General features: G+C 41.1%; 1 protein-coding gene across 1 annotated transcript in view; it reads right to left on the bottom strand.

The window, feature by feature from the left end:
• Nucleotides 1–2,170: 2,170 nt before the first annotated feature.
• The window catches only part of LOC143736762 (uncharacterized), an 86,974-nt gene continuing 64,481 nt past the window's right edge, over nt 2,171–24,663 (bottom strand). Inside the window, exons 5-10 of the mRNA XM_077227453.1 lie at nt 6,411–6,511; nt 5,538–5,621; nt 5,390–5,457; nt 5,193–5,276; nt 4,940–4,994; nt 2,171–3,196 (exon numbers count right to left, since the gene is read on the bottom strand). Of these exons, the coding sequence (XP_077083568.1) occupies nt 2,171–3,196; nt 4,940–4,994; nt 5,193–5,276; nt 5,390–5,457; nt 5,538–5,621; nt 6,411–6,511 (1,418 nt within the window). The remainder of the gene's footprint in view (nt 3,197–4,939; nt 4,995–5,192; nt 5,277–5,389; nt 5,458–5,537; nt 5,622–6,410; nt 6,512–24,663) is intronic.

Here is a 24,663-nt window from a genome sequence, read left to right as displayed (position 1 = left end):
AAAACGGGGATATTGATACAAGGAACAAACTAATAAGAGTGTGCATGACACACACACACACACACAATATATATATATATATATATATATATATATATATATATATATATATATATATATATATATATAATATGCTATTATTTAAAACATTGGGTCTCAAACACTAATTGTGTACATACATTTTTGTGTGAAAGCGAATGGCTCTAAATTATCAATAACCACACACACACGCGCGTGCACACACTGTGTCGTAGTCTGTATTTAAAGGTGTTTATTGTACCTTATACTTTATACTTATTACAGTATTTCAAAGTTCAGAGTGAACTCTATTGTATGTTTGCTGAGAGTGATGAAAGGCTGTAAACGAAAGCCTTTATATGGAGATTATTTGGGCATGTTTATGCAAATTACTAATCCCAGGTGTGCTGTTCACAGAAGTATTCACAAATACATAATTAACTTTAAAACAAAATAATTTCAGAGAAGTTTTCCTGTGCAAATATATAGAAATAATCCATGCAATTATTAGTAAATCAAACTTATTGTCGTATATATTGTAGATATAGTATAGTTGATAGTTACAAAATAGAATGATTCCAAAGTCTGACTTCACGTCGCACATCTCTTATTGTGTGGCTCGTGCAACATACTGTACATTTAAATCGTTTTCTGCAAAAACCTCTTTCTTCACTTAACCTCACATATAAATCAGTAGAATGTTTCTTTAGTCTTGTATCATATTTAAAGGGTTAGTTCGCCCATTTAAGACATGAAGTTGTATGCAATCATTACCAGCACTATAGTGTATACACACTGACCCACTCTGTTGTCACCTCCCTGGTCCGAGTTCTGACCGCTGGAAGTTTTTGAATGAAGTAATCCCGGCTACTTTCCTGGGCCACAAAACTGTGCGTTTTTACGTGAAAAAAAGATTTGCGTTTCAAAGCTTGATTAATTTAACACAAAAAAAACACGCCGGGCAAAATTCATACCTCAGTTTTAATGCGGCACTATTTTCCTTCCGTTTCTATCAATCCGCGCTGCTGTCAATGTCAACAGTGCGCACGTGACGATTAGCTGTTGATAGCGCGACTCGCCGACAACATGTCCGACTACGAAACTTCAGATGATGAAACTAATTTTAGCACAGTGTCAGACGGATCAGATGAAGACAGTAATTTTAACTCAACGACAAAGGGATATCTTCATGAACCGGAGTATACCGATGCCGAACTTGAGCAGATGGACAAAGAACGGGAAGAGAGAGAGCGAGAGGACAGAGAAGTTGTCCAATCTGATGCTGGGCCCACCACAGCTGTAGCAAGAGGCAGGATGAATGACAAATGGTGTGTTCAATCAAATATTTTTCACAGCAAATTGTAACAATATATATATATATTTTTTTTTACACATCTTTTCACGTGTTTTATAATGGAGTCTAAACATCATCTTGTTTACCGTACAGTTTAGACATGGGATCATAAAGTTAGTAAATAGAGCTTACCCGTGGTACTGGTACAGCAAAACTCTTTAAAATCATGTTTTTTCCTTTTCCTCCTTGGTTGGAGATGTAATCGTCTTCGCTGAAGTGAGCACTACACACACGAAAATCCTTTATTCGAGATAATTTAGCTCCCGCTGAGTAGCCGATGGCAACCAGCCAAAGCTGTCTCATATTCATATTTGATACAGGAAAACGATGAAATTTGAACTTTGATCCCGGCACATCCTTGTTGTCACAGCCTGGGAATTTACAAGTTCGCACCATTGTTAATTTAATATTTTTTACCTTGTTGTCGATCGATTGTGTAAACACTATGGAAGAGCTGATCGTCACGTGCGCACTGTTGACATTGACAGCAGCGCGGATTGATAGAAACGGAAGGAAAATAGTGCCGCATTAAAACTGAGGTATGAATTTTGCCCGGCGTGTTTTTTTTGTGTTAAATTAATCAAGCTTTGAAACGCAAATCTTTTTTTCACGTAAAAACGCACAGTTTTGTGGCCCCGGAAAGTAGCCGGGATTACTTCATTCAAAAACTTCCAGCGGTCAGAACTCGGACCAGGGAGGTGACAACAGAGTGGGTCAGTGTGTATACACTATAGTGCTGGTAATGATTGCATACAACTTCATGTCTTAAATGGGCGAACTAACCCTTTAAGTTTATACTCAGTCTCTGCCATCATTGGCCAATTCATTTTTTGTTTCTTGAATTACTGTCAAGACCTGGCAAAGCTCTGAATGTGTTTTCCTCATCTGTGCGATGGCTTTGAGTACACTGGATTGAACCTTTTCTGGATCTTCTCTTCCCTGTCTCATCCGGTGAATCTCTCTGGCATCTTTCACGATGAAGGCGATGTCTGCTATAATTAAGATCCCACTCAACACTCCTGAAGCTGCTGCGACTGCTTCTCCGACACCAGCAGACTGAACAGCGATTCTGCCGAAACTTGCCAACATTCCAAGAGCCACGAATTCTGTGACGCCAGCGACTCCGACTCTGCCTATTCTCCATGACATTTGCACTTTATCTGAAGTTGATTTACTGACGAAATCACTGAACTTTGTAACTTTTTTCTGTAACTTTCCCAGTGTTCTGAGTGAATTAAGAATTGGTTCACTTGCTTTCTTGTAGTCCTGCTGAAGTTTTTCAAACCTCTCACGGAGTGATTTTTGTTTGACTGTATCAGTAATGTTGGAGGCAGCACCTGTTACTCCACCTGCAACTCCAACACCAATCCCAACACCTGATACAATCAGAGACGCTCCAAATGTGAACGGTGTCAAAATTGCCCCAACCAATGCAGTGATTCCTCCAGCGGCTCCGATCACTGCACCTGATAGACTGCCTACAGTGCATTTATGATGGATCTCCTCTAGTGAATCTGTAGCTGTTTTCCACTCGCTAACTACAGTTTCAAAGTCGTTATAGTGCTTGTCGTAGGCCTCATTAAAGTTATTGATGGAAGTCAATAACTGTTGTTGCAGTGCATCTGGAATCGTCTTATTTCTCTTTACTGCTTCTTTCAGGAATGGTTTTGCTAGAATCTCATCAGCTGAAGGTCTGTCTTTACGGTCACGGCTGAGCATTTGTCTGATCAACTCCCTCAGTTCCTCTGAGTATCTCTCTGAGATGGGAGGAGGGGTTCCTGTCATGCTGTTAGCATGTAGTACGTGACGCTGCATTTTATTTGCCTGTGGAGGTAAAAAAATAAAAATAAAATAAGTGTCTGGTTAGTGTCAGCAGGGGTTGAAGAAAAAACTGAAATAAATTCTCTGGTTGCTGTAACTGTTTGTTATGGCAAGAACAGCAAGAGAAAATATGATCAGATGCTGTCAGCTTCTTGATAGTGAGAACATAATCATCATATAGTGTCTTAATTTACTGATATTATGTGTGAGTTTTATATGGCTGATATGTTATTAGATTTGTTTTATTGTTGTGTTGGGGTTCTACAGCAAGAGTCCAGCACAGTTTAATCAGAAAATCTGTTTTAAAACACAGTTTACACATTTTGTAGTCCTGCAAGTTTTTCTCACACACACATCAATAACCAGCATATGAATCTCAATGACGGTGACATGCTTAATGGCGCAATGCATTCTGGGATCCATGGGTGAGTTTTATATGATTCTCCCAGGATGCATTGTGGCATGAAGCATGTCACCATTGTTGAGATTCACAGTGTTACTATAATCATTAATTCTCATGAGAACAGTAAACAAGACTGCTTTGTGAGAATTACAACTGTATCGTCAAAAAAAAGCCAACGTTATTTGATCACATTTTGTCTTGTTATTCTCGTCATACAGCAGCCAGACAAATACTGATGTTAAAAAGTCAAGTGGGTGCCTGAAAAAAACAAACTTTTGAAAACGGGTTTCAAAGTGAAAGTTTTTGAACTTCCGTCTCCCTGTAAACAAAAACGTGAATCTCTGAAGACGATGACGTTATGCACATGCGTATTACGTGTTCAGTCTATAGTGTTTCATCACCATCTAATGGCCTGGCAGCAGAATACAGATTTTTTGGTGGTTTTCACGGATCCGTGTGAATGGGGATCATTTTGACAACGTAGTCGTCTGTACGTGGAAAACTCAAAGGAAAATCTTCTCCGGTTTAAGCACATCATTGTCGTGTAAACGCGTTCTTAATGTCTTCTTTTATCTTCAGTTGATTTCATCTAATGCTTTGGCAGGAAGTCAGTTAAGTTCAATAATGCTCAACTCAATTAATCAGTTAATTATCTCATGAACTCCAACACTGATTCAGTTACATTTAACACCCTGTAGTGTGCACATTGAGCAGTGTTCATTTCAAGCCCGATCTCATGGAAGTGCGTATCTATACAACAAATGTTATTTCTCGTGCCATTTATACGCCAAAATTTTTTTTTTGCGTGCATATGATATGCACTTTATGGTGTGTAATACGCACACACTCCCCACACCTAATCCTAGCCAAGGGGTTTTCAGTGCGTAGCCTATGCTCCCAAAAAACATTTTTTGGCGTATAAATGGCACGAGAAATAACATTTGTGCTATAGATACGCACTTTCATGAGATTGTGTTGTCATTTCATCTGGATAACTACATGTAAACTGAGGACAAAATCGTATTTTTAGCAAAAATAGCTATATTTTTTGATCACCACATAATATCATTCATATTGTGATATAAGATTTTAGTCATATCATCTACTCCTATCATTGTTGAGAGTTTTGAATATTTATTGAAAATTTAATTTTTATATTAATATTTAATTTCAATATATTTGAAAATCAAGGAAGCCTTTTATTTACCATGGAAAAGCACTGTGTTCTCTGTTTGTAGATTATAGAGGTAATTAAAACAGACCCATGAAAGTTATATTTTTGTAATTTGCATTTGTATGATTTGATACAGGGATTTTTGAAAAAGAAAAAGAAAAATACTCACCCACACATCAAGCATGCAGAGATCATGTAGCAACCATCCCAATGACCATATGTCACTAAAACAGACGATACATGACAATGACAATCAAGAAGTATACTGTACTCAATTTATAAATTAAAGTTTTTTTTTTAGGCAATTAAAATAGTCAACCTTCATGTAAAGAACTTAATGGAACTGTAACCTTTAACATTTTAACAAGCATTTTATAATGTTGAACAGAATCATATTTTATATACATTTAATTATCCAATACCTCTTGTAATTATATTTCCCCTGATAAACTTCTGGGCTGATGTAGAGATTGGCACCCACAACTGATTCAGCATAATCATCAGCACTGCAGAGGAAAAACAATGTAAACTCAAACCTATAAAAGTCCAGGGCTTTTGGTTTTGGCCAATAAGTTTCATTTTTATCCATCACTAGATCATATTTTTGTTATTAGTTTACCTTTCCAATGCCTTTGAGCATCCAAAATCTCCTAGATTGATATAGCCATCTTCAGTCAGAAAGACATTCTACAAAGGCAACATAAATCTCATACTTACATATTTTACTTGATATGAGATATGATTAATTGAGCTTTATCAGTGAATACCTGAGGTTTAATATCTCTATGAATAATGTTCTTCTTAAAGAGATACTGCAGAGCCAGACAAATCTGAACCAGCCAGTCAAGGATCTGCACACATGGATAAGTGAGTGTGTGTGTTTTTTAAATAAAGTAAATATTGTTTCATTTTAATTGTAAAAATAGAGACATTTTCTGTGATTGGTGTTAGATTATAATATTTATAAATTTGATTAAAACAATAAAGGTATGTGTAATGTCCCCATTTAGACAGCTAAATAAGTGTGTGTGTGTGGGGGTTAGTTTATGTGATTTATGAGGACACAAATTTGTATAATGACATGTGTATTACACTGGTATTACAACTTATAGGTGGTTTATGAGGACAATTCAAAAGTCCTCATAATTCAAATAGCTTAAAAAACATAAAAAACAATGTTTTATTAAAAATGTAAAAATGCAGAATGTCTCCTGTGATGGGTAGGTTTAGGGATAGGGGCAGTGTAAGGGGATATAATATACAGTTTGTACAGTATAAAAACCATTACGCCTATGGAGAGTCCTCATAATGCTGTTGCACCAACGTGTGTGTGTGTGTGTGTGTGTGTGTGTGTGTGTGTGTGTGTGTGTGTGTGTGTGTGTGTGTGTGTGTGTGTGTGTGTGTGTGTGTGTGTGTGTGTGTGTGTGTGTGTGTGTGTGTGTGTGTGTGTGTGTGTGTGTGTGTGTGTGTGTGTGTGTGTGTGTGTGTGTGTGTGTGTGTGTGTGTCCACAAGGGTTGTATTTTATGGGTCATTTCATACTAAATCATGTTTTTAAATCAAAAAGTTTTGAAAGTTTTATGTGAGGGTTGTTTAAAGGACAGAATATAGAATATACGGTATGTCTGCATAAGAAACTCACCTGTTTTTCTTCAAAAACACCTTTCTGTTTTTCCATCAGTTTTGAAAGATCACCTCCTTCACAATACTCCATCACAATATAAAAGCGTTGGTTATCTTTATCTAAATAAATCAACATCCAGTCAGACAAAAAATTAACTCACAGTGTATTAAAAGAGCTTCATTTTCAGATGGCTATACAGATGTTTTTGTTTAGTTTGGTATCTATTCTAAGATAATAATTTTGCATTATTATTTGTAATGATCAAAAAGCATGTATTAAAGTCTGCATATTAGCTGCCTGGTTGTTTTTAAATTCACTACAGGTTTAGAATAGAATATTTGAATTAGTGCTGTCAATCGAAAAAAAAACATTAACTAGATAAATCACACATTTTTTCAGTGATTAATCGCAATTAATCGCAATAAAAAAGAAATGTTTTTATACATTTTTAATATATTTTATAATGTCCTGATTTCACAGTTAATCAAATTAGTGTAGAAACAACATAAAGACGGTATATTTTTAGTGGGGGGGTAAGACATGTTAAAAAATAATAGGAAGTGTTTCTGTTTCAAGCTACCTGATGATCGCAGTAATGCACTGTTAAGTGCGGTTGCCAATAAAAGGAAGAAGAAGAAGAAGAAGAAGAGGCCTAGAGAGGGCGTGATTTTTTTTCCCAAACCTCTTCAGCGGAAATCCCGCCCTGCAGCTGATTCTAAAGTTTTCATTGGTCATGTCAATCACTGTACAGATTGCCTACACCAAACACTGATCCCTAAACCTACCCGTCACTGTAACCTAAACCAATGAAATCGGCTGCAGGGCGGGATTTCCGCTGAAGTGGTTTCGGAAAAAAAATCACGCCTAGAGAGGAGGTCCAATCTTTTGTGTGGAGTTGTGCTGTTTGGTAGCACTTCTTTGTGTGTTGGTGCACAGATGTAGTCTGGTTGAGCAGGTAGGCCAAGCGAATATTGACTTTTTTGTTTTATGTTTACAAATCTTTTTTTCACTGAATTATATGTTTTAAATGCAGACACAAACATCGTGCTGTTCGGTGACATGTCCATGTTGGTTTCAGCATGATTGGTCTGATGAGCAGGTAGGCTAAATAATAGGGCTGGGCGATATATCGCATCACATTGTTATGCACATCTCGTCAGTAAAGCCGGTTCCTTGATTAGTAGTAAATCACCTTCACCTGCTTTCAGATGGAGCGGCATTTACTACAAAGAGCCGTAGTTCACTGACAAGCTGAGCCATATCGCATTAATATCGCGGACGTATCGCTAGTGATAATTAATGCGATATGGCTCAGCTTGTCAGTTAACTACGGCTCTTTGTACACAGCAACGACTCCAGTGTTAAATTAACACTCCTGCGAGTGTATATGAGTCCACACTCAAGAATATTAAAGTTAATGAGATAATTAAGTGATTAATTGAGTGATGATTGAGCATTATTGAAGACACCTAAAGCAGAATCACTGAAGGAGAAAACCTCAAATTGTAAGCCACCGTTATGGCGATCATTGTTTGCTTTAGTTGGGGTCTTGACTAGGGCTGGGCGATATACTGAGCTTGATATTGGGATGATTGAGCTTTATTGAAGACACCCAATATTAACCAACTGCAGAACCGCAGAACCATACGTCATAGCAGTGTGAGGACGACAGCGCCAGCCTAACAGTCTGATGCCGGAAGTGGGTGGGGTAAAAGCATCTAAGGAGTGGAGATGGGTAGGTTTAGGGTTTGGTTTAGGGTTCAGGGGTGGAGATGGGTAGGTTTAGGGGTAGGTTTAGGAGTCAGGGGGTTGAGATGGGTAGGTTTAGGTATGGTATATGTAAGGTGCAGGGTTGTGCTAGATACTAAGATATAGTAACTAGTTACAGTTACTAGTTACTTCGTTCAAAAAGTAGCTCAATTACTTTGTTGATTACTTACACCAAAAAGTAATGCATTACTGTCAAAAGTAACTTTTTAGTTACTTTTTAAAAAAACATTCTTTAATGTTCCCATTAATGCTCTTTTATGCGTTATGGTCTATACAAACACAAAACTGACTTAAACAGAAAGTAATTGAAAGTAATTTTTAAACACTATTTTATTTAAGTCAGACCAGCACAAACTGAATATATCACAAGGATTTCTGAGGTGACTCGCTATGCTGACTCGCGATCTTCGCAGTAGACGCGCCAGAGAGAAATGCACATTTCATACGGATTACATAAGCAGAGAGCAGTCTGTAGTCTGTTTTCTTTCATTTTGAATTGTTCTGTTTAAAAGTAGACATGTCTGTGAGGCAAGTAGGTTATCTCATACGCCGAGTTTCGGTTCATGTATGAGACGAGCTCCAGTTCACGCGCCGGCGCCTCCGTTTCGTGATTATCTATATCGTCTGCTATTATTTATCTTTTTAATAAATCCAGTCAATTGGTTGATGAAACACTGATTAAAATTAAGGTACAATTAATACAAAACGAAATTCACTTTAAAGAAAGGTTTTGTGCTTTCTGTTTGATGTCTCTGTGAAAGTTTTTAAGCATCTTTTAGTGCCGCTTTCAGAGCGCTAACGTACGGAGAACTGTCGTCTGTAACATTGTTTTTTCCTTTTTTGAAAAGTTCTTCATTTGATCTAGGAGCAAAGACAATAAAAACCCTGTTTTTAATAGATTCGCAGGCATAATGCTAAGTTTAGTTGTTTGGCAAGAAACATCAAACTTGTGCATTTAATATAGAATTGCAATCAAGTCGAATTTATTTAAATAGGGCTTTTCATGATTTCCATTACACGAGAGTAGATGTTAAAACTTCATGCTGATTTGTACTCGGCTTTCGCCAAGATAATCACCAACTAAGACGTAGCTTTACAGTAACCTATGCTTCTCCATCCATTTACGCTTCTTTCCATCTGGTGACGTGAATCTTCTGTCTGGTGTTAATAAAGTGTATTGCGCGTCAGCACACACAACGGCTGCAACCACAGTGCGGTCACAGAGTCACCCCCCTCCGTCCCCCACTCAACTCAGCCCAGCTTACTGACCTCTACTTCCCTCTTGCTGCTGAGACCTAACCACAATCTCACAATCTCTCCGCAACCCAACCATACGCGCCAACCCGTTTGACAAAGGCTGTCGAGCCCCACTGGTGCGTTAATATGCAGTTTCAGTGGCAACGGTTCCGTATGGCATACCACCTACCACAAAACACAATATCTGCCCAACCACCCGTCATTCACGCAATATACACAGGAACGTAATGACTGTAAATACTATACAACCTATACAAATAAACCAACAGTTGCTGCTGAGACCTAACCACAATCTCACCGCAACCCAACCATACGCGCCAACCCGTTTGACTAAGGCTGTCGAGCCCCACTGGTGCGTTAATATGCAGTTTCAGTGGCAACGGTTCCGTATGGCATACCACCTACCACAAAACACAATATCTGCCCAACCACCCGTCATTCACGCAATATATACAGGAACGTAATGACTGTAAATACTATACAACCTATACAAATAAACCAACAGTTGCTGCTGAGACCTAACCACAATCTCACAATCTCTCCGCAACCCAACCATACGCGCCAACCCGTTTGACTAAGGCTGTCGAGCCCCGCTGGTGCGTTAATATGCAGTTTCAGTGGCAACGGTTCCGTATGGCATACCACCTACCGCAAAACACAATATCTGCCCAACCACCCGTCATTCACGCAATATACACAGGAACGTAATGACTGTAAATACTATACAACCTATACAAATAAACCAACAGACCTTTCAAGTTTTCAAGAATTCTACGAAACCGTAGCATGGCAGCCTGTACACAGCCAGCTAGAATCTTTCCGTCTCAACCACAGCCAGTTGCTGCTCCTTTCTGCTGCTTCAGATAAGTTCTTTACTGTACGACGCAACTCTTGGCCACTGAATCCGACGTCTCTGAGGAACCGGGTTGTAGAGTGTGCCACAAAACCACGACAACCCACTTCCACTCGATAAACCTGGACTCTCCATCCTCGCTGTTCTGCTTCAGTGGCCAGATGAGCATACCGCAGTTTCTTCCTCTCATATGCCTCATCTACCGCATCCTCCCATGGCACTGTTAACTCTATCAGTTGAACAATGCGTGCTGATCCAGACCACAAAACAATATCTGGTCGTAGGTTAGTGGTGGCAATCTCAGGTGGAAAAATAAGCCGTTGATCAAGATCAACCAGCATCTTCCAGTCCCTAGCAGCTTCCAGTTGTCCTGGGCGAGAATTGGTGTTAGCACCTTTTCTTGGTGGTTGCTCGCCTGGGCGGAGGAATATTGTCTTCTGCGTGTAATGTTTTGCTAGAACAGGCGGCAATTTATTGGTCATACTACGCTTGCCTTCCAATGCTAAAGCCAAACATCGCAATACTTGGTCATGGCGCCAAGTAAACCGACCCTGGCTTAGGCCGTGTGTCCACCAAAGCGTTTTTAGTCGGCTGAAAACGCTGGACGCTCTGCTGAAAACGCCTAGCTGTGGGCGCTTGAGAGCGTTTCGGCAGCGCTGCGTTTTTTCAGTTGAGACGATTCGTTGCTATGATACAGAATATCAGCAGCACAGTTTACTTGTAACTGATTTCGCAGATAATTTTGTTTCATACTAAAAATGTATTTTTCATCCATTTTGTTCGGTTAGCTCTGCTGGTTGACGTCGTTGTACAGAAAGGATGTTGTGACAGTTGGTCGTGTGGTATTTGTCCCGCCCCTCCTCCACTGTGATTGGACGTCTGGGTAAAAAGTGACAGTGATGAGCGCAGCGTTTTACCCAAAGTTGAACATTTTTCAACTCTCGGCGACCAGTAAAAAACGCCGGGCGCTCAGCACTTGAGCGTTAAATACACGCTCAGCGCCTCGTTACGCTCATGGCGTTTAAAAAACGCGGCGCTCCCATTGAAAACAATTGGAATTTTACGCCAGCTGCGTGAAAAAACGCTTTGGTGGACACACGGCCTTAGAGCCACCTTACATCCTGTCAAAATGTGCCTTAATGTGGCAGGTGATGAACACAAAGGACAAGATGGATCCTCTCCTACCCAGAGGTTTAGGTTCTGCGGTGATGGGAGAACATCATATGTTGACCTAATAAGGAAACTGATCCTACTCTCTTCCATTGACCAAAGGTCTTGCCAGCCCATTTTGCGTTGTTCCACACTCTCCCATCTCATCCACTCTCCCTGCTTGGCCTGGGAAATGGCCTTTATACATCTCATCCTCTCCTCCTGCTTTCGCACCTCGTTGACTACCAGCTTCCTCCTTTGGGCTGGGCCTGCCTTGTGCCATTTAGGAGGAGCTGAACTGAGCCCAAAACCCCCTCTTCCATGCTGTACCTGTCCCACGATATCCCCAATTTGAAGGTCAGCCTTTGCCTCTACTACAGATTTCTTTGCTGAGCACTTTCTACCAGTTTTTACCACAGGGGCTGTCTCCCTTACACATTTGTCACGTGACTCTGCTAAAGTCATTTCCAGTCTGACCTTGGCACACTTAAACTCCTCGGTTAAAGCAGAGACTGGCAGCTGCAATACTCCTTTACTATAAAGTCCCACTCTGCTGAGGCAGCGTGGAACTCCCAACCATTTCCTGATGTATGAACTTATTAACGCTTCCAGCTTATCCACTGTTGTCAAAGAAACCTCATACACAGTCAGTGGCCACAGCAGTAGACCAAACTGAAAGCACCAGAGTTTCAGTTTGCCTGGTAGAGCACAGCTGTTTATGCTCTTCAACCCTTCCACTGCTTGTCGTCTAACTTCTCCCACTCGAACTGTGTCCTTTAGATCCCCATCGTACCATCTCCCTAGACTCTTCACTGGCTTCTGAGAAACTGTTGGTATTGCCTCACCATTAATGAAGAATGTTTTATCTACTACCTTGCCTTTAATTATGGAGATGATCCTTGATTTAGAGGGCTTAAATTGCATTCGTGCCCATTCAATATTATCTGTTAACTTCCCCAATAACCGATTAGTGCAGGCTACCGTTGTAGTCATGGTTGTCATGTCATCCATGTATGCTCTGATTGGTGGTAGTCGCATCCCAGAAGCCAAGCGCTCTCCTCCTACTACCCATTTTGATGCCCTAATGATTACTTCCATTGCCATGGTAAAAGCCAGTGGAGAAATGGTGCATCCTGCCATTATTCCAACCTCTAAGCATTGCCATGTAGTGCTGAATTCTGGAGTTGAGAAACTAAATTGCAAATCTCCAAAATAGGCTTTCACTAAATTTGTTATCGACATCGGTACCCTGAAAAAATCAAATGATGCCCAAAGAAGCTCATGTGGCACTGAACCATATGCATTAGCCAAATCCAGGAATGTCACGTGGAGCTCCTTCCTCTCCTTTTTAGCTGATTGAATTCGTTGCCAGATAACACTGATGTGTTCTAAGCATCCTGAGAATCCTGGAATGCCCGCTTTTTTAACTGAAGTGTCAATGAAGCCATTCTTTAATAGGTAGGTTGACAATCTCTGAGCAATAATGCTGAAGAAAATCTTTCCTTCGACGTTTAATAGTGAAATAGGGCGAAACTGACTGATGCTTGTAGCATCTTTTCCTTTGGGTATAAAGACTCCCCCTGCTCTGCGCCATGCTCTAGGTACAACTCACAATACACATTGTTTCAAAGCAGCTTTTTTTCTTAAAATTAAGATACAATTAATACAAAACGAAATTCAATTTAAAGAAAGGTTTTGTGCTTTCTGTTTGATGTCTCTGAAAGTTTTAAAGCATATTTTAGTGCCGCTTTCAGAGCGCTCACGTACAGAGAACTGTCACGTCCGTAACATTGTTTTTTTCCTCATAAATGCGAACACTAAAAATAAAATAAAATAAAAATTTATATTTTGTTCTGTGGAGACTGAGAGACAATCCTTCTTCATCCGGTGGGTAGTATTACTTTGGTTTGCGCAGTGTAATTCACAGAATTACTAAACAATATTTTAGGCCTATAAAATTCAGCTCGTATAAATGTGCATTTTCTAAGCTTAGAAAATGGACAAAATTCATTTGATTCTAATCATAATGTAACATTATTGTGAAATGGATTTCTTTATAGGCTATTTGCTATTAGTATAGTAAATCCTTATGTTTTTATCCAACTATGTGTGGGCCTTATGTAAAATACGGGACAAATCGCTTCCCTTATTGATTTGATACGGGACGCATCATTTTACTTGTAAATACGGGACAATTCCGTATTTTAATGGACGGGTGGCAAGCAACCCTACCACCAATCCTACAATGCGTCGCTGCTGCAAACAGGTTAGGCTGTAGGCTACACTTCAGCCAAAATTAATTAATTTAAAAAAGTAACGGACAACGCAACATATGGTATCGGTAACGGGGTTAATTTATTTAAAAAGTAATGCGTTACAGTATGAGTTACTGTAAAAAGTAACTGCGTTACAGTAACGCGTTACTAGTAACGAGTTACTGCCCAACACTGGTAAGGTGGATATGTATGGTATCCACTTCCGGCACCAGACTGTTTGGCTGGCTTTGTCGTCCTCACACTGCTATGACGTATGGTTCTGCGGTTCTGCAGTCAGACCTATCTCAAGACACCTGATGTTAACCCTCTGAGGTCGGCGGTATCGTGGGCGATACCAGCTCACTTTTTTTCTTATCAGTGCAAAAGAAACTCAAAATACTCTGTTGATTTTGATCTTACATATTAAGTGTTGTACATCATTAGATCCTGATAAGTGTCCATTTTTTTCTGGATACTCACAATAAAAACAAAGTGTTGTGCTTTTTGCCAAATAAAGAAAAACAAACATGGTGCGCGTTCTGCCTTCTCTCTGTCAGTGAAGTCCATTCTGAAACGCATCCGAAAATTAACGGTAATTCCGCAAATACTTGTCATACAGGCACGAGTGTTTTTTCCATAATGAAGCTTGAACTATCTTCTTTTAACCTGTTAGGCTGCAAGCTCACTTTTGAAAAATCCCCAGAAATGACATACCCAAACTGAAACAGATACAGTTCATGAACCCTTTGCACTAAAAGCACAAGTATGATCTCATTTGAAAGCTGACACCTGGTAGTTTATTGTAAATGTAGAATTAATTATTGTCATAATTAATTATTATTTTTTTAAATAGCTTCAAAGTTTTGTAAAGTTATTAGAAATTTATTTTTATGAAACATCTTCATGAAAATAAAATTGAAGTTGGCCCTGGAGCAATCTAGAAATGCACTGCCGCTAAAGCCATATGTGTGACCATTTTATATTTAAAATCTGAAAATGATAAGTCTAAAACTCTGTATTTAGTTAAATGTTTTTCAAGATCATGTCAAATTACTTTATTTTGATTAGACTCTAAAATGCAAACTGATGTTTAGTCATCTTCTGAGTCATCTATTCAGTCTATTGTCTCTATTGTTTTGTGGTGCAAACGAGCCTCATTCAGTGTCAGTGTCCCCTGCACACATTTACACCTCTCCAGCCTGGTTATGGCTCTAAATATGCATTTCTTTTGTCTGCATTATAGCTACTAACGACTGGCTATTCACAGGCTATTCATAGGGTTTCAAACCCTAATTTATTTTATCAAAGTTCTCACTAAATATTTGAAACTGGTATCAAATGCACTGAAACATTTCAGTAAGCATTCCTATTTAGAAAAAAATCATAAAACAATAACTGCTGGTGGCAGGTGCACCTGGGCTAGCTAGCATGTTAGCTTAGCACACCATCAATACACGACCATTTATGAGATTAAAACCATGTTTGTGCTCCAAACTTACTTTATAACGCAAGTCGAGTGTTTTAAATAATCTTCTGTGATCTAATTTGGCTTCAGATTAAAAAAAATCAGACAGAAAATGTATTATTTATAGTGTTCTGCACGATGATGAAATCTATATCGATTAGCATTACATTATAAATATAATCTATTATTATGAAATACCTGGCATGGCTTGAAGAACACAGGTAACTCAAATATCATTGCAATCATGTTTATTGTCTTCAAAACATCTTTATCTGCATGTTACAGCGATCTCTGTCAGCTACTTTCTGTATCAGTGACGTCGTGGAATGTCACATGACTATGGGTCTTCTTCATGATCCATATATGGACTATTATTGTGCATATAGCGCCCTCAGGCTATTGGTATGAATTGAAAACACAGCACATCTCAGTAAGAAGCGATCATAATGATTACATCGACGCATTTGGGTATAAATTCAATAAATATTATTCCTGTCTATAGAAATATGATGTGAATCTATGAGAATATATCAATATTTCTCCAAGTCTGCACATTTTTGAGCTAAAGCCCTGAGGGACGTTGTTTTGTGAATCGCTGTCATGACGACAGCACCGAGTGTTTTTTATGAATGGACCAAAAACCAAGCCAATGCAGTGGCTGCCACCAATCACAACTCATTAATGGCTCCCATCATGCATTGCGATATGAATAAATTGTGATCTGAATTTTCTATGTAATTTACTTTTCCTAATTGAATATTCTGCTCGTCACCATTGTTGAGATGCATAGATTGAATCTTGACGTCTGTGTGTGCCTAAAAGAAAGATTTTTTTTTTTTTAGAAAACTTTTAAGAAATCCTTTATATTATAGCTAGAATTCTGGATATGTATGCAGAATCACAGTTCCCTTTCAGTCGAGAACGTCAGACGTAGTCGACGGTCGAGTGAATTGGGAGATCGCTAGAGAGCCTGTCTTCTTCGAGTACTATTGAACGAGCCAATGTAATTGGCGTGCGTGATTCGCATCACACACTCCGCCCCCGCGGCGCGGGTATAAATACGGAAGTGGATGCACGCACTAGTTGCCTTTCGCTTTGGAGCCGATCGTTTGATGTCTCTGAGAGTGCTGTTGTCTACAACGAGCGAGTGTGTCGGTGTTCTTCAGGAAGACTCTCCCAGTGCTGGTGTTCTACAGCGCGAGTGCAGCGGTGATCGCGAGCTTTGAGCTCTCAACTGCTGTTTTAACAGCAACAAATTTCTAAATGTTTGTGTGTGTTGATGGCTGGTTAGAGGGCGGAAAAGTGAGTGCTTCACTGTTTCAGTTCTCTATTCAGTGTTGCCGCGGTCATTCCCCTGTGTGCTCCGGCACTGGTGACGGTCCTATTTTCTGAAAGAGCAACACGGGTGCGTTTGCGTCTTTTTCAAGATGTCATTCCGCCCGTGCGTTTCTGGGTGCGGTCGTTCCCTGTCTCTCTCTGATGGTCACAACTGTTGTGTCACGTGTTTGGGCTTACAGCACGCTGAGACAGCTTTTGTGGACAGCTCATGTTTTCACTGTGGGAACATGACTGTCGCAGTGTTGAGGGCGAGACTCGCCTTCGTTCGCGGAGAGCGAGTCCCCATTACCATGCCCCACCCTCGGGTGCTGTGTGGGATGGGTGACCGGAGGATAGTGTTGGATGTCCCGCCCGGTAACCATTCCCTGTGGGCTCCTCACTCCTCCCTTCCACTGCAACCACTGGAGCCTCCTGTGTTGTCTGCTGGTCCATCTGTAATGGGTGGGCCAGCGATTTCACTCGGGGCTCCCCTGGAGGACAGGACGCCGATTGCAGCATCGGAGGGTGAGCTGACTTCTAGAGATGATGACTCGGCTGCATTGTCTCCCTCCGGGAGTTCAATGTTGCCCGAGCCGGATCCAGAATTATCAGCTATGCTGAAACGGGCCGCCGAGGCTGCCGGGCTCGAGTGGAACCTCCACCGTGTCCCGTTCAGTCTCGGTTGGAATCTGGAGTTTAGTATCTTGGGGCGGGCCGCGCTGGTTCTCAGCTCGCCGCCCCAGTGCCTTTCTTTCCCGAAATGCATGGAGAGCTTATCAGGTGGTGAACAGCATCTTTCTCTGCCAGAAACTGCCTGAATAGCTTTCCCCCCCTCATTACCCTTGATGGAGGAACGGTGAAGGGTTGCGAGGTGTCCCTCCATTGGAGCGGTCTGTCGACACAGGTGCACCTGTGTCCGGCGGCCGCTGCCTTTTGGGGGGATCCTCGTCTCCCCCCTAAGGCCTGTGAGTTTCGTCCGTTCCGACGGGCAGAGCTTACAAAGCCTGTGGGCAAGCCCCTTCCTCTTGCGTGCCATGGCGTTGCTGCAGGCTAGGGCACCCATGGCATGCACGAGGGTAATCCAGACCGTGCGCTCATAGGTGAGCACCGCACTGCATCCGACCTCACCCTCCGGGGTGCGGGTGTCGTAGCGTGCGTGATCGGTCTGGCGATGTCCACCTTCGTGGTCCAGTAGCGCCTTCGTTGGCTCAGCCTGGTTGGTATGGCGGATGCGGACAAGGTTCGGTTCCTGGTCTCCCCAATTTCCCAGGTTGGGCTGGTCGGCGACGCGGTGGAGAACTGCATCAAACAGTTCTCTGCCGCTCAAGCGCAGACGGAGGTCATCCGGCACATCCTGCCCCGGTGGCCAGCTGCTGCCTCCACCCGCCGCCGGTGGCAGCTCCTCCGCCTGCTCGTCGCCGTGGGTGTTCTCCGGCCGCCGCTCCTGCTGGCCCTCCGCAGCAGCCTCCACCCAGGCCTCAGCATGGAGCCGGCCGCAGTAGAGACGCCCAGCCCGCTCCAGGCGCTGCCAAGCCAGGTGGCAAGCGACAGCGAAAGCATTCCGGAGCGGGCCGCCCAGGAATGGATGAGATGCTCTTGGAGTGGCACGATCACTCCCTCCCCCCGGGTGAGGGCCGGGTGGAGCCTTTGTTTGTGTTTGTCTGTTCCGCCGCTGGCTCCCTAAAAAAAAAAAAAAAAAAAAAAAAGCGGAGCAAGCGGTACCCACACTTCAAAGAGAGAGCAATTTCATCTGTTCCTGGGTCCCGAGAGGGCCAGTCTGGCGGGTGTGACCCTGTATAGCCTTACACCCCTCAGCTCCCCCTTGGTCGCCAGCAGGCAGCTTGGTGCGTTCGAGGACCCGGTCATCCGCCTTCTCACGCGCCCCCTGCCGCTTGTGGAGACAGGTAAGTGTTGCACAGCACACTAACACCACTCTCTCTACTTTGCTGCCCCACCTCAGGCTCGGCTACCCTGCTCAAGTCAGTGATAGTCATCACATTAGGTGTTGAGCAGACGTGCTCCTGAAAATTCAGTGATATTCATCACACCGAGTGTTGAGCAGTGCTCCTGACTTGTGCGTGCTTATCTTATCCTGCTGGCGAAGGATTTGATATAGCCGCTCCTCCAGCCGGTACGAAGGCCAGTTGTAAACTCGTTCTTCGTGCTACTAGGGGGTGGGTCGTGACCATCTTGGCCCAAGATTGGTCTGCAGCTTTGACCTGAAAGACAGGTGCTTCAGATCTCTACCTCCCGCACCGCAGGCCATCCTGTGTGTTGCATCTAAGGGTGGAGTATCAGTACAGTGTCCTTCCCCTCGAGTGCTCCAGAGCCCGTTGGGTCTTCAGGTCAACTGGAAGAGAGTAATCTCGCCCACGGGCTGAGTATCTCTTTTCTAGTTTTGGAGAGGTACTCGGTCCAACATGTCTCTCCAATGAGAATGTGTTCAGCTGGTGTTGAAGTGAGAAAGGGTCCCACTGAAAGAACTTTCAGAGGCTCCTGGGGTATATGGTAGTCGCAGCCTTTGGCTCCCTCCATATGTGACCGCTTCAGCGCTAGCTTCACGATCGAGTCCCGAGGTGACCGTGGCAGAGCAGCTCACCCTGTGTGACTATAGTTCATCCCGGTCTGCTGCCAAACCCTCTTCAACAGAGGGGCCATGTACAAAGGGCGTGTTTTAACGGGGGCCTGGGCGACCCCCGACTACACGGGCATTCGTGCCTCGAGTTGTTAGACATTGCGACCGTTGCGCAAGCTTCCCCTGCATGTCACAAACTCACCCGTCACCTCCTCCTTGGAGTCAGACGCTTCTGAGGGCGCCTTGTTCCACTCCTCCCGCTTACTCAATCGTGCCGCCATCGAGCCTCACGACAGTTATAGCCAGGGCAAGTGGAGACTCCATCCCCTGGGTCCGGCTGGGTCATGACCATTCCGGGGCCGCTCAGTTGCCCCCCCGGTTTTATTTTTCCGCCAGTGTTTGGCTAAACCGAGCGGACTACCCTTGGACAAACACTGGGACTCAGCTGCCCCAGGGGGCCGCAGAAATGCATTTAACCCCAGTGAGCCTTCTAAAAGTGACTGCGACTCAGGGTCGCCTTGCGCCTGCAAGTCAGTGAAATCATCACTCTTCATGTTGAGCAGAATTGCTCCTGAAACTCAGTGAAGTTCATCGCACTCAGGTGTTGAGCAGCAATGCTCCTGTAGCTCAGTGAGTCCATCACAGGTAGCTCAGTGAATTCATCACACGCAGTGCTGAGCAGAAATGCTCCTGGTGCTCAGTGAAGTTCCTCGCACTCAAGTGTTGAGCAGAAATGCTCCTGAAGCTCAGTGAGTTTATCACACTCAGGTGTTGAGCAGGAATGCTACTGAAGCTCAGTGAACTTGTCACACTCAAGTGCTGAGCAGAAATGCTCCTGTCGCTCAGTGAAGTTCTTCGCACTCAAGTGTTGAGCAGAAATGCTCCTGAAGCTCGGTGAGTTTATCACACTCAGGTGTTGAGCAGGAATGCTCCTGAAGCTCAGTGAACTTATCACACTCAAGTGCTGAGCAGAAAATGCTCCAGAAGCCCAGTGAAGTTCTTCGCACTCAAGTGTTGAGCAGAAATTTGGCTTGGGCCACTGCGAGGAAGTCAGATACAGAAAGAGACTGGGTAGCGTTTAGAGTATTGAGAAATAAATGCACAGCTCTTATACGCAGATCTTAATCTGAATATTATTTAAAAGAAACTTCACAAAGTTTGAATAATCCTACAAAATTTTGGAAAACCATCAAATCACTGTCTCCCTCCACATTATCTAATGATTTTCCTGACCAAATTTTAGCAGACGATATTCTCATTAATGATAATATGGTTATGGTAAATATTTTTAATAAGCACTTTATTTCTTCAAGTTCTATTTTTAAAGAAACTCCGGTGAGTGTTACACCAAATCCATCTCTTCTGAGAGAAGATAGTCCGATTTTTAATTTTTCTCCAATCTCAAGAAGTGAGGTCTTAAAAGGTTTAAAAAATCTAGACACTAAGAAGTCTGCAGGGCCGGATGAAATTGAGCCACATTTTTTTAAATTGGCTGCCGAGATCATTGCTGGCCCATTAGCCTATATTTTTAATCTATCATTGGAGCAGAATATTGTTCCTGATGTTTGGAAATCTGCTTTGGTTGTACCCCTGCTGAAAGGCGGTGATCCAACCATTCTAAATAATTACAGACCGATTTCGAAGCTATCAGCTGTGGCAAAAATTTTAGAATCTATTGTCACTGAACAGCTAAAGGAATTTTTAACTAACAATAGTATTTTATCTAGGTTTCAGTCCGGTTTTAGAAAAAATCATAGTACAGTAACTGCTACTATGAAAGTCTTAAATGACATTACCTGCGCCCTAGATACTGGAAGATCATGTGCTGCAATGTTTATTGATTTGACTAAAGCTTTTGATACGGTCAATCATGGTATCCTTTTGTCGCGTTTACATTGTATCGGTCTCTCTGAAACCGCATTAGGCTGGGTCAGGAATTATTTAAATAATAGGTGTCAAAGAGTGCAAATTAAGGGGTCTCTTTCTGATAAGCTCACCATTGAATCTGGTGTGACACAGGGGTCCATTTTGGGTCCCCTGTTGTTTACATTATATATTAACAACCTTGGTGCTAATCTATCAGATACAAGTATCCATTTATATGCCGATGATACCATTTTATATTGTTTTGCATCTTCTATTGAAAATTGCATTTTAAAGTTGCAGGAAGCATTTGAATTAGTTCAGCGTAACCTATCTTCTTTAAAATTAGTCCTAAATGATAAGAAAACAAAATACATGGTCTTTTCTAGGAAACATAAGACTGATTCTTCTCCACCACCTATTTACACTTTGCAGGGTAACTCTATAGAATTGGTCTCCTCTTATAAATACCTAGGGTTTGTGTTGGAAGAGGACTTATCATTTAAGTTACATGTTAAACAACTGTTGTCTAAGTTAAGGTTACAGCTGGGCTTTTATTTTCGGAACAGTGCATGTTTCTCACAGTCAGCCAAGAGAAAGTTGGTGGAATCTACCTTTTTACCTATCTTAGATTATGGAGATGTTTTTTACAGAAATACCACTAAAGCTCTCTTACAATCAGTAGATTCTGTTTATCACTCTGCTCTAAGATTTATAACTTGCACAAAATATCACACTCACCACTGTGCACTGTATGAAATGGTAGGTTGGCCTTCACTTCACATAAGAAGGTACAAACACTGGCTCATACTTGTATACAAGGCATTAGTCGGCCAGCTTCCTCAATATATCAATAGCTTATTAACTTTTAATAGTCAAGGGTATAATCTACGTTCAAGTAGATATATTCTGTTAAATGTTCCTTAAATGAAGACAGAGTTTGGAAAAACTGCTTTTATTTATAGTGCATCAGCTGCTTGGAATGAGATCCAAAGTTCATTGAAACTTGATGAACTTATTTCAGTACATGTGTTCAAGTTACATTTAAACAAATTATTCAAATCTGTCTGCACTTGCTCTTAACGTTTAATCTTGTTTTATTTTTATATATGTGTGTGTTGTGAAATCTGTTTTATGTAGTTATGTATATTGTGTGCTGCTATTTTGGCCAGGGCACACTTGTAAATGAGATATTTATCTCAATGTGTTTATTTCCCTGGTTAAATAAAGGTTTAATAAAAAACAAAAACAAAAATATTCACCATGTGAGATTATTTGGAGCACAGCATGCAAATATAGGAGAAAGATTGAAGTCTGATTTCATGATAGGGAAAATTATTTAATTGTATTATACTCAGATAGTCAAAAGTTAGATTATTGCTGATATTACAAAGAAGAAATAGCTTGCTTTTTCCTGCAACGAAGAACTTGCTTTACTAAAAACAGAATGGGAGAACTGCTGTTGTCAACCAGTGATTATTATATAGTATAAAAGAACAAGGAAAAAGATGGTTAAAAAGTGGAATTTAGATAAAAAAAAACTAATAGCTCAGGAACAAATATTTATAAAGATTAATTTGATCTATGCAGCTCTCTGAGTGTTCAAGTTTCAGATGGCTTCAGTGTCGAATGGAAGAGGTGAAAGGTCAGAGACGACTGCAGAGAGAAGAAGAAGAGTGGGTGAGGGGCATTCAGCTCCCCTTCAGAAGATGACCACTCTCTGGAAAACTGGCATGGAGAAAGACTGATTTAATGCTGTAAAAGGTGAAACTTTCACTATTTCACTGGAGACTTTTTCCTGAGGACAAAGGGGAAAATCCTGAGATGCAAAGCTGTGGCAAAATCTATCAAAGCCCAAACTGAGAAGGGGCAGAGAAACAACAGAGCCTATATTCCAGTTTACGACAACAGGCCTTTGAGTGACAGGCTGACGACACATGCAGAGCGTCAGCCATGAAGCTTTAACAGACTGATAATCTAAAAACAGTAAAACCGACCGACATCCTTCCCTTACAGGCAACACAGGTGTGGCAACTTCAATGATCGCTCTATAGAGACTGCTTCAAATTTAGTTAATTATTATATTAACTTTATTTATTCTGATTATTCACTGGCCTCATAAGCAATTCTTTCTATTCGCTGCTACACTAACCCACTAATTTTTCCTATTCTTTTTTGTTTTTGCTCATGAGCTGCTTTAAGAAAAAAATTTGAGATCTCTGCATAATCTTGGATCCATGGCCAACAACATTTCCAAGATTATGCAGAGATCTCAATTTTTTTTCTTAAAGCAGCTCATGAGCAAAAACAAAAAAGAATAGGAAAAATCAGAAAAACAAATGACAAAATGTATTTGAAAAATTACAATTGGCAGGCTTATTATTCTAAAATACTTAGTCTATTAGAATTTGTAAAAAGAAAAAAAAGGATTATAACAATGGTGTTAAACTAAACCTTATGATCATTGACACTTCTCAGTAGTGTTTGACATAGTTGTGTTGACCTGATCAGACCTTATGGCTAAAATTATAGGACGCCACATTTAGAGCACAACCTGCAAGAGTGTATGCTGGCCAGTGTGTGTGAGAGAGACACTGAGTGTGAATGAGTGAGAGATGGTGTTTGAAGAGACACTAAGGCAAATCAATTATTTTGCCAATACAGCTGTATTTAAATTTTAACATGTGGGCCCACACGGCAAATTCTGCCCAATAATAATGACCATGGATGCATTTGGTTAAATTTCCTGGTCAGGAACTGAAGTAATGATATGAAAAAACAAAGAATGAAAAGAGGAAAATAAAAAAATAAAAAACAGTGCCACATTTACGCAGCGCATAACATATCTGACTTTCTTTTCAGCATATCATGATGGAGCTGATCTTTGTCAAAAGTATGAAATATTGTCTTGTAACTTTTGTATTGTAACACAGTGGGTTGAGTATTGTCCAATATGCCTAATAAATAATGTGCTAATAGTGGAACTCAAGACAAAGAGATAACTGAGTTGAATTGACTAATTGTAAGAGTATATTTGAAATTCATTGTGAGAAAAAATGCAATAGTTGCAAAAGTTGCGAATAATGAATACATGGATTAAAGTCCTGCTGTTAATGAAAGCAGAAAGGACACCACTCAGCCCACATGGCCTTTCTACAGGTAACATCAAGAAGGACAATGGGACAGATGAGCAGATGATTGAAATCACATGATGTTGTCACTAACAAAAATAATTAAGCTTTAATTTACAGATAGCAGCAGCTCGATTCCAGGAAGGATTCTGGAACAAGTCTAACAAAAAGAACCAGTAACTGTGCTTTATAATTTCAGAGGAAGTGATCAGCAGAGTGATATTTGAGTCCATGCCTCTCAACTTAAAATACACCAACTGACTTCAGCAACCCCCCACAACTGAACTGAGGGATCAAGGACATGCTGACAATGAGAGAAAGAGTCCATTACAACGAACGACTCACTGGAGACACCCTGGTGAAAGATGTAATGATTGATGACAAGGTTAACAGAATGATCAAATCATGAATGGAAGAAAAGACAAACTTGACCAGAAACACAGTAATGAGAGGAACTGTGCAAAGAAAAGAGAATCAACAGAGATGAAAACTTTCTCAAACAATAGTCAACATCAACCAACTTTCCTACGAATGAATGTTCAGCCCTTGAATAGATTCAGTAGCAACTTAATAATAACTCCACCATAACAAAAAGCGATTCAAGAGAAAATTATATTAAAGCAACATGGAAAACAA

The sequence above is a fragment of the Siphateles boraxobius genome, unplaced genomic scaffold (genome assembly GCF_051911475.1).
Source record: "Siphateles boraxobius isolate OS27281-9 unplaced genomic scaffold, OSU_SipBor_1 130, whole genome shotgun sequence".
NCBI classification, from domain to species: domain Eukaryota; kingdom Metazoa; phylum Chordata; class Actinopteri; order Cypriniformes; family Leuciscidae; genus Siphateles; species Siphateles boraxobius.
This window is presented reverse-complemented; position numbering and strand designations above follow the sequence as displayed.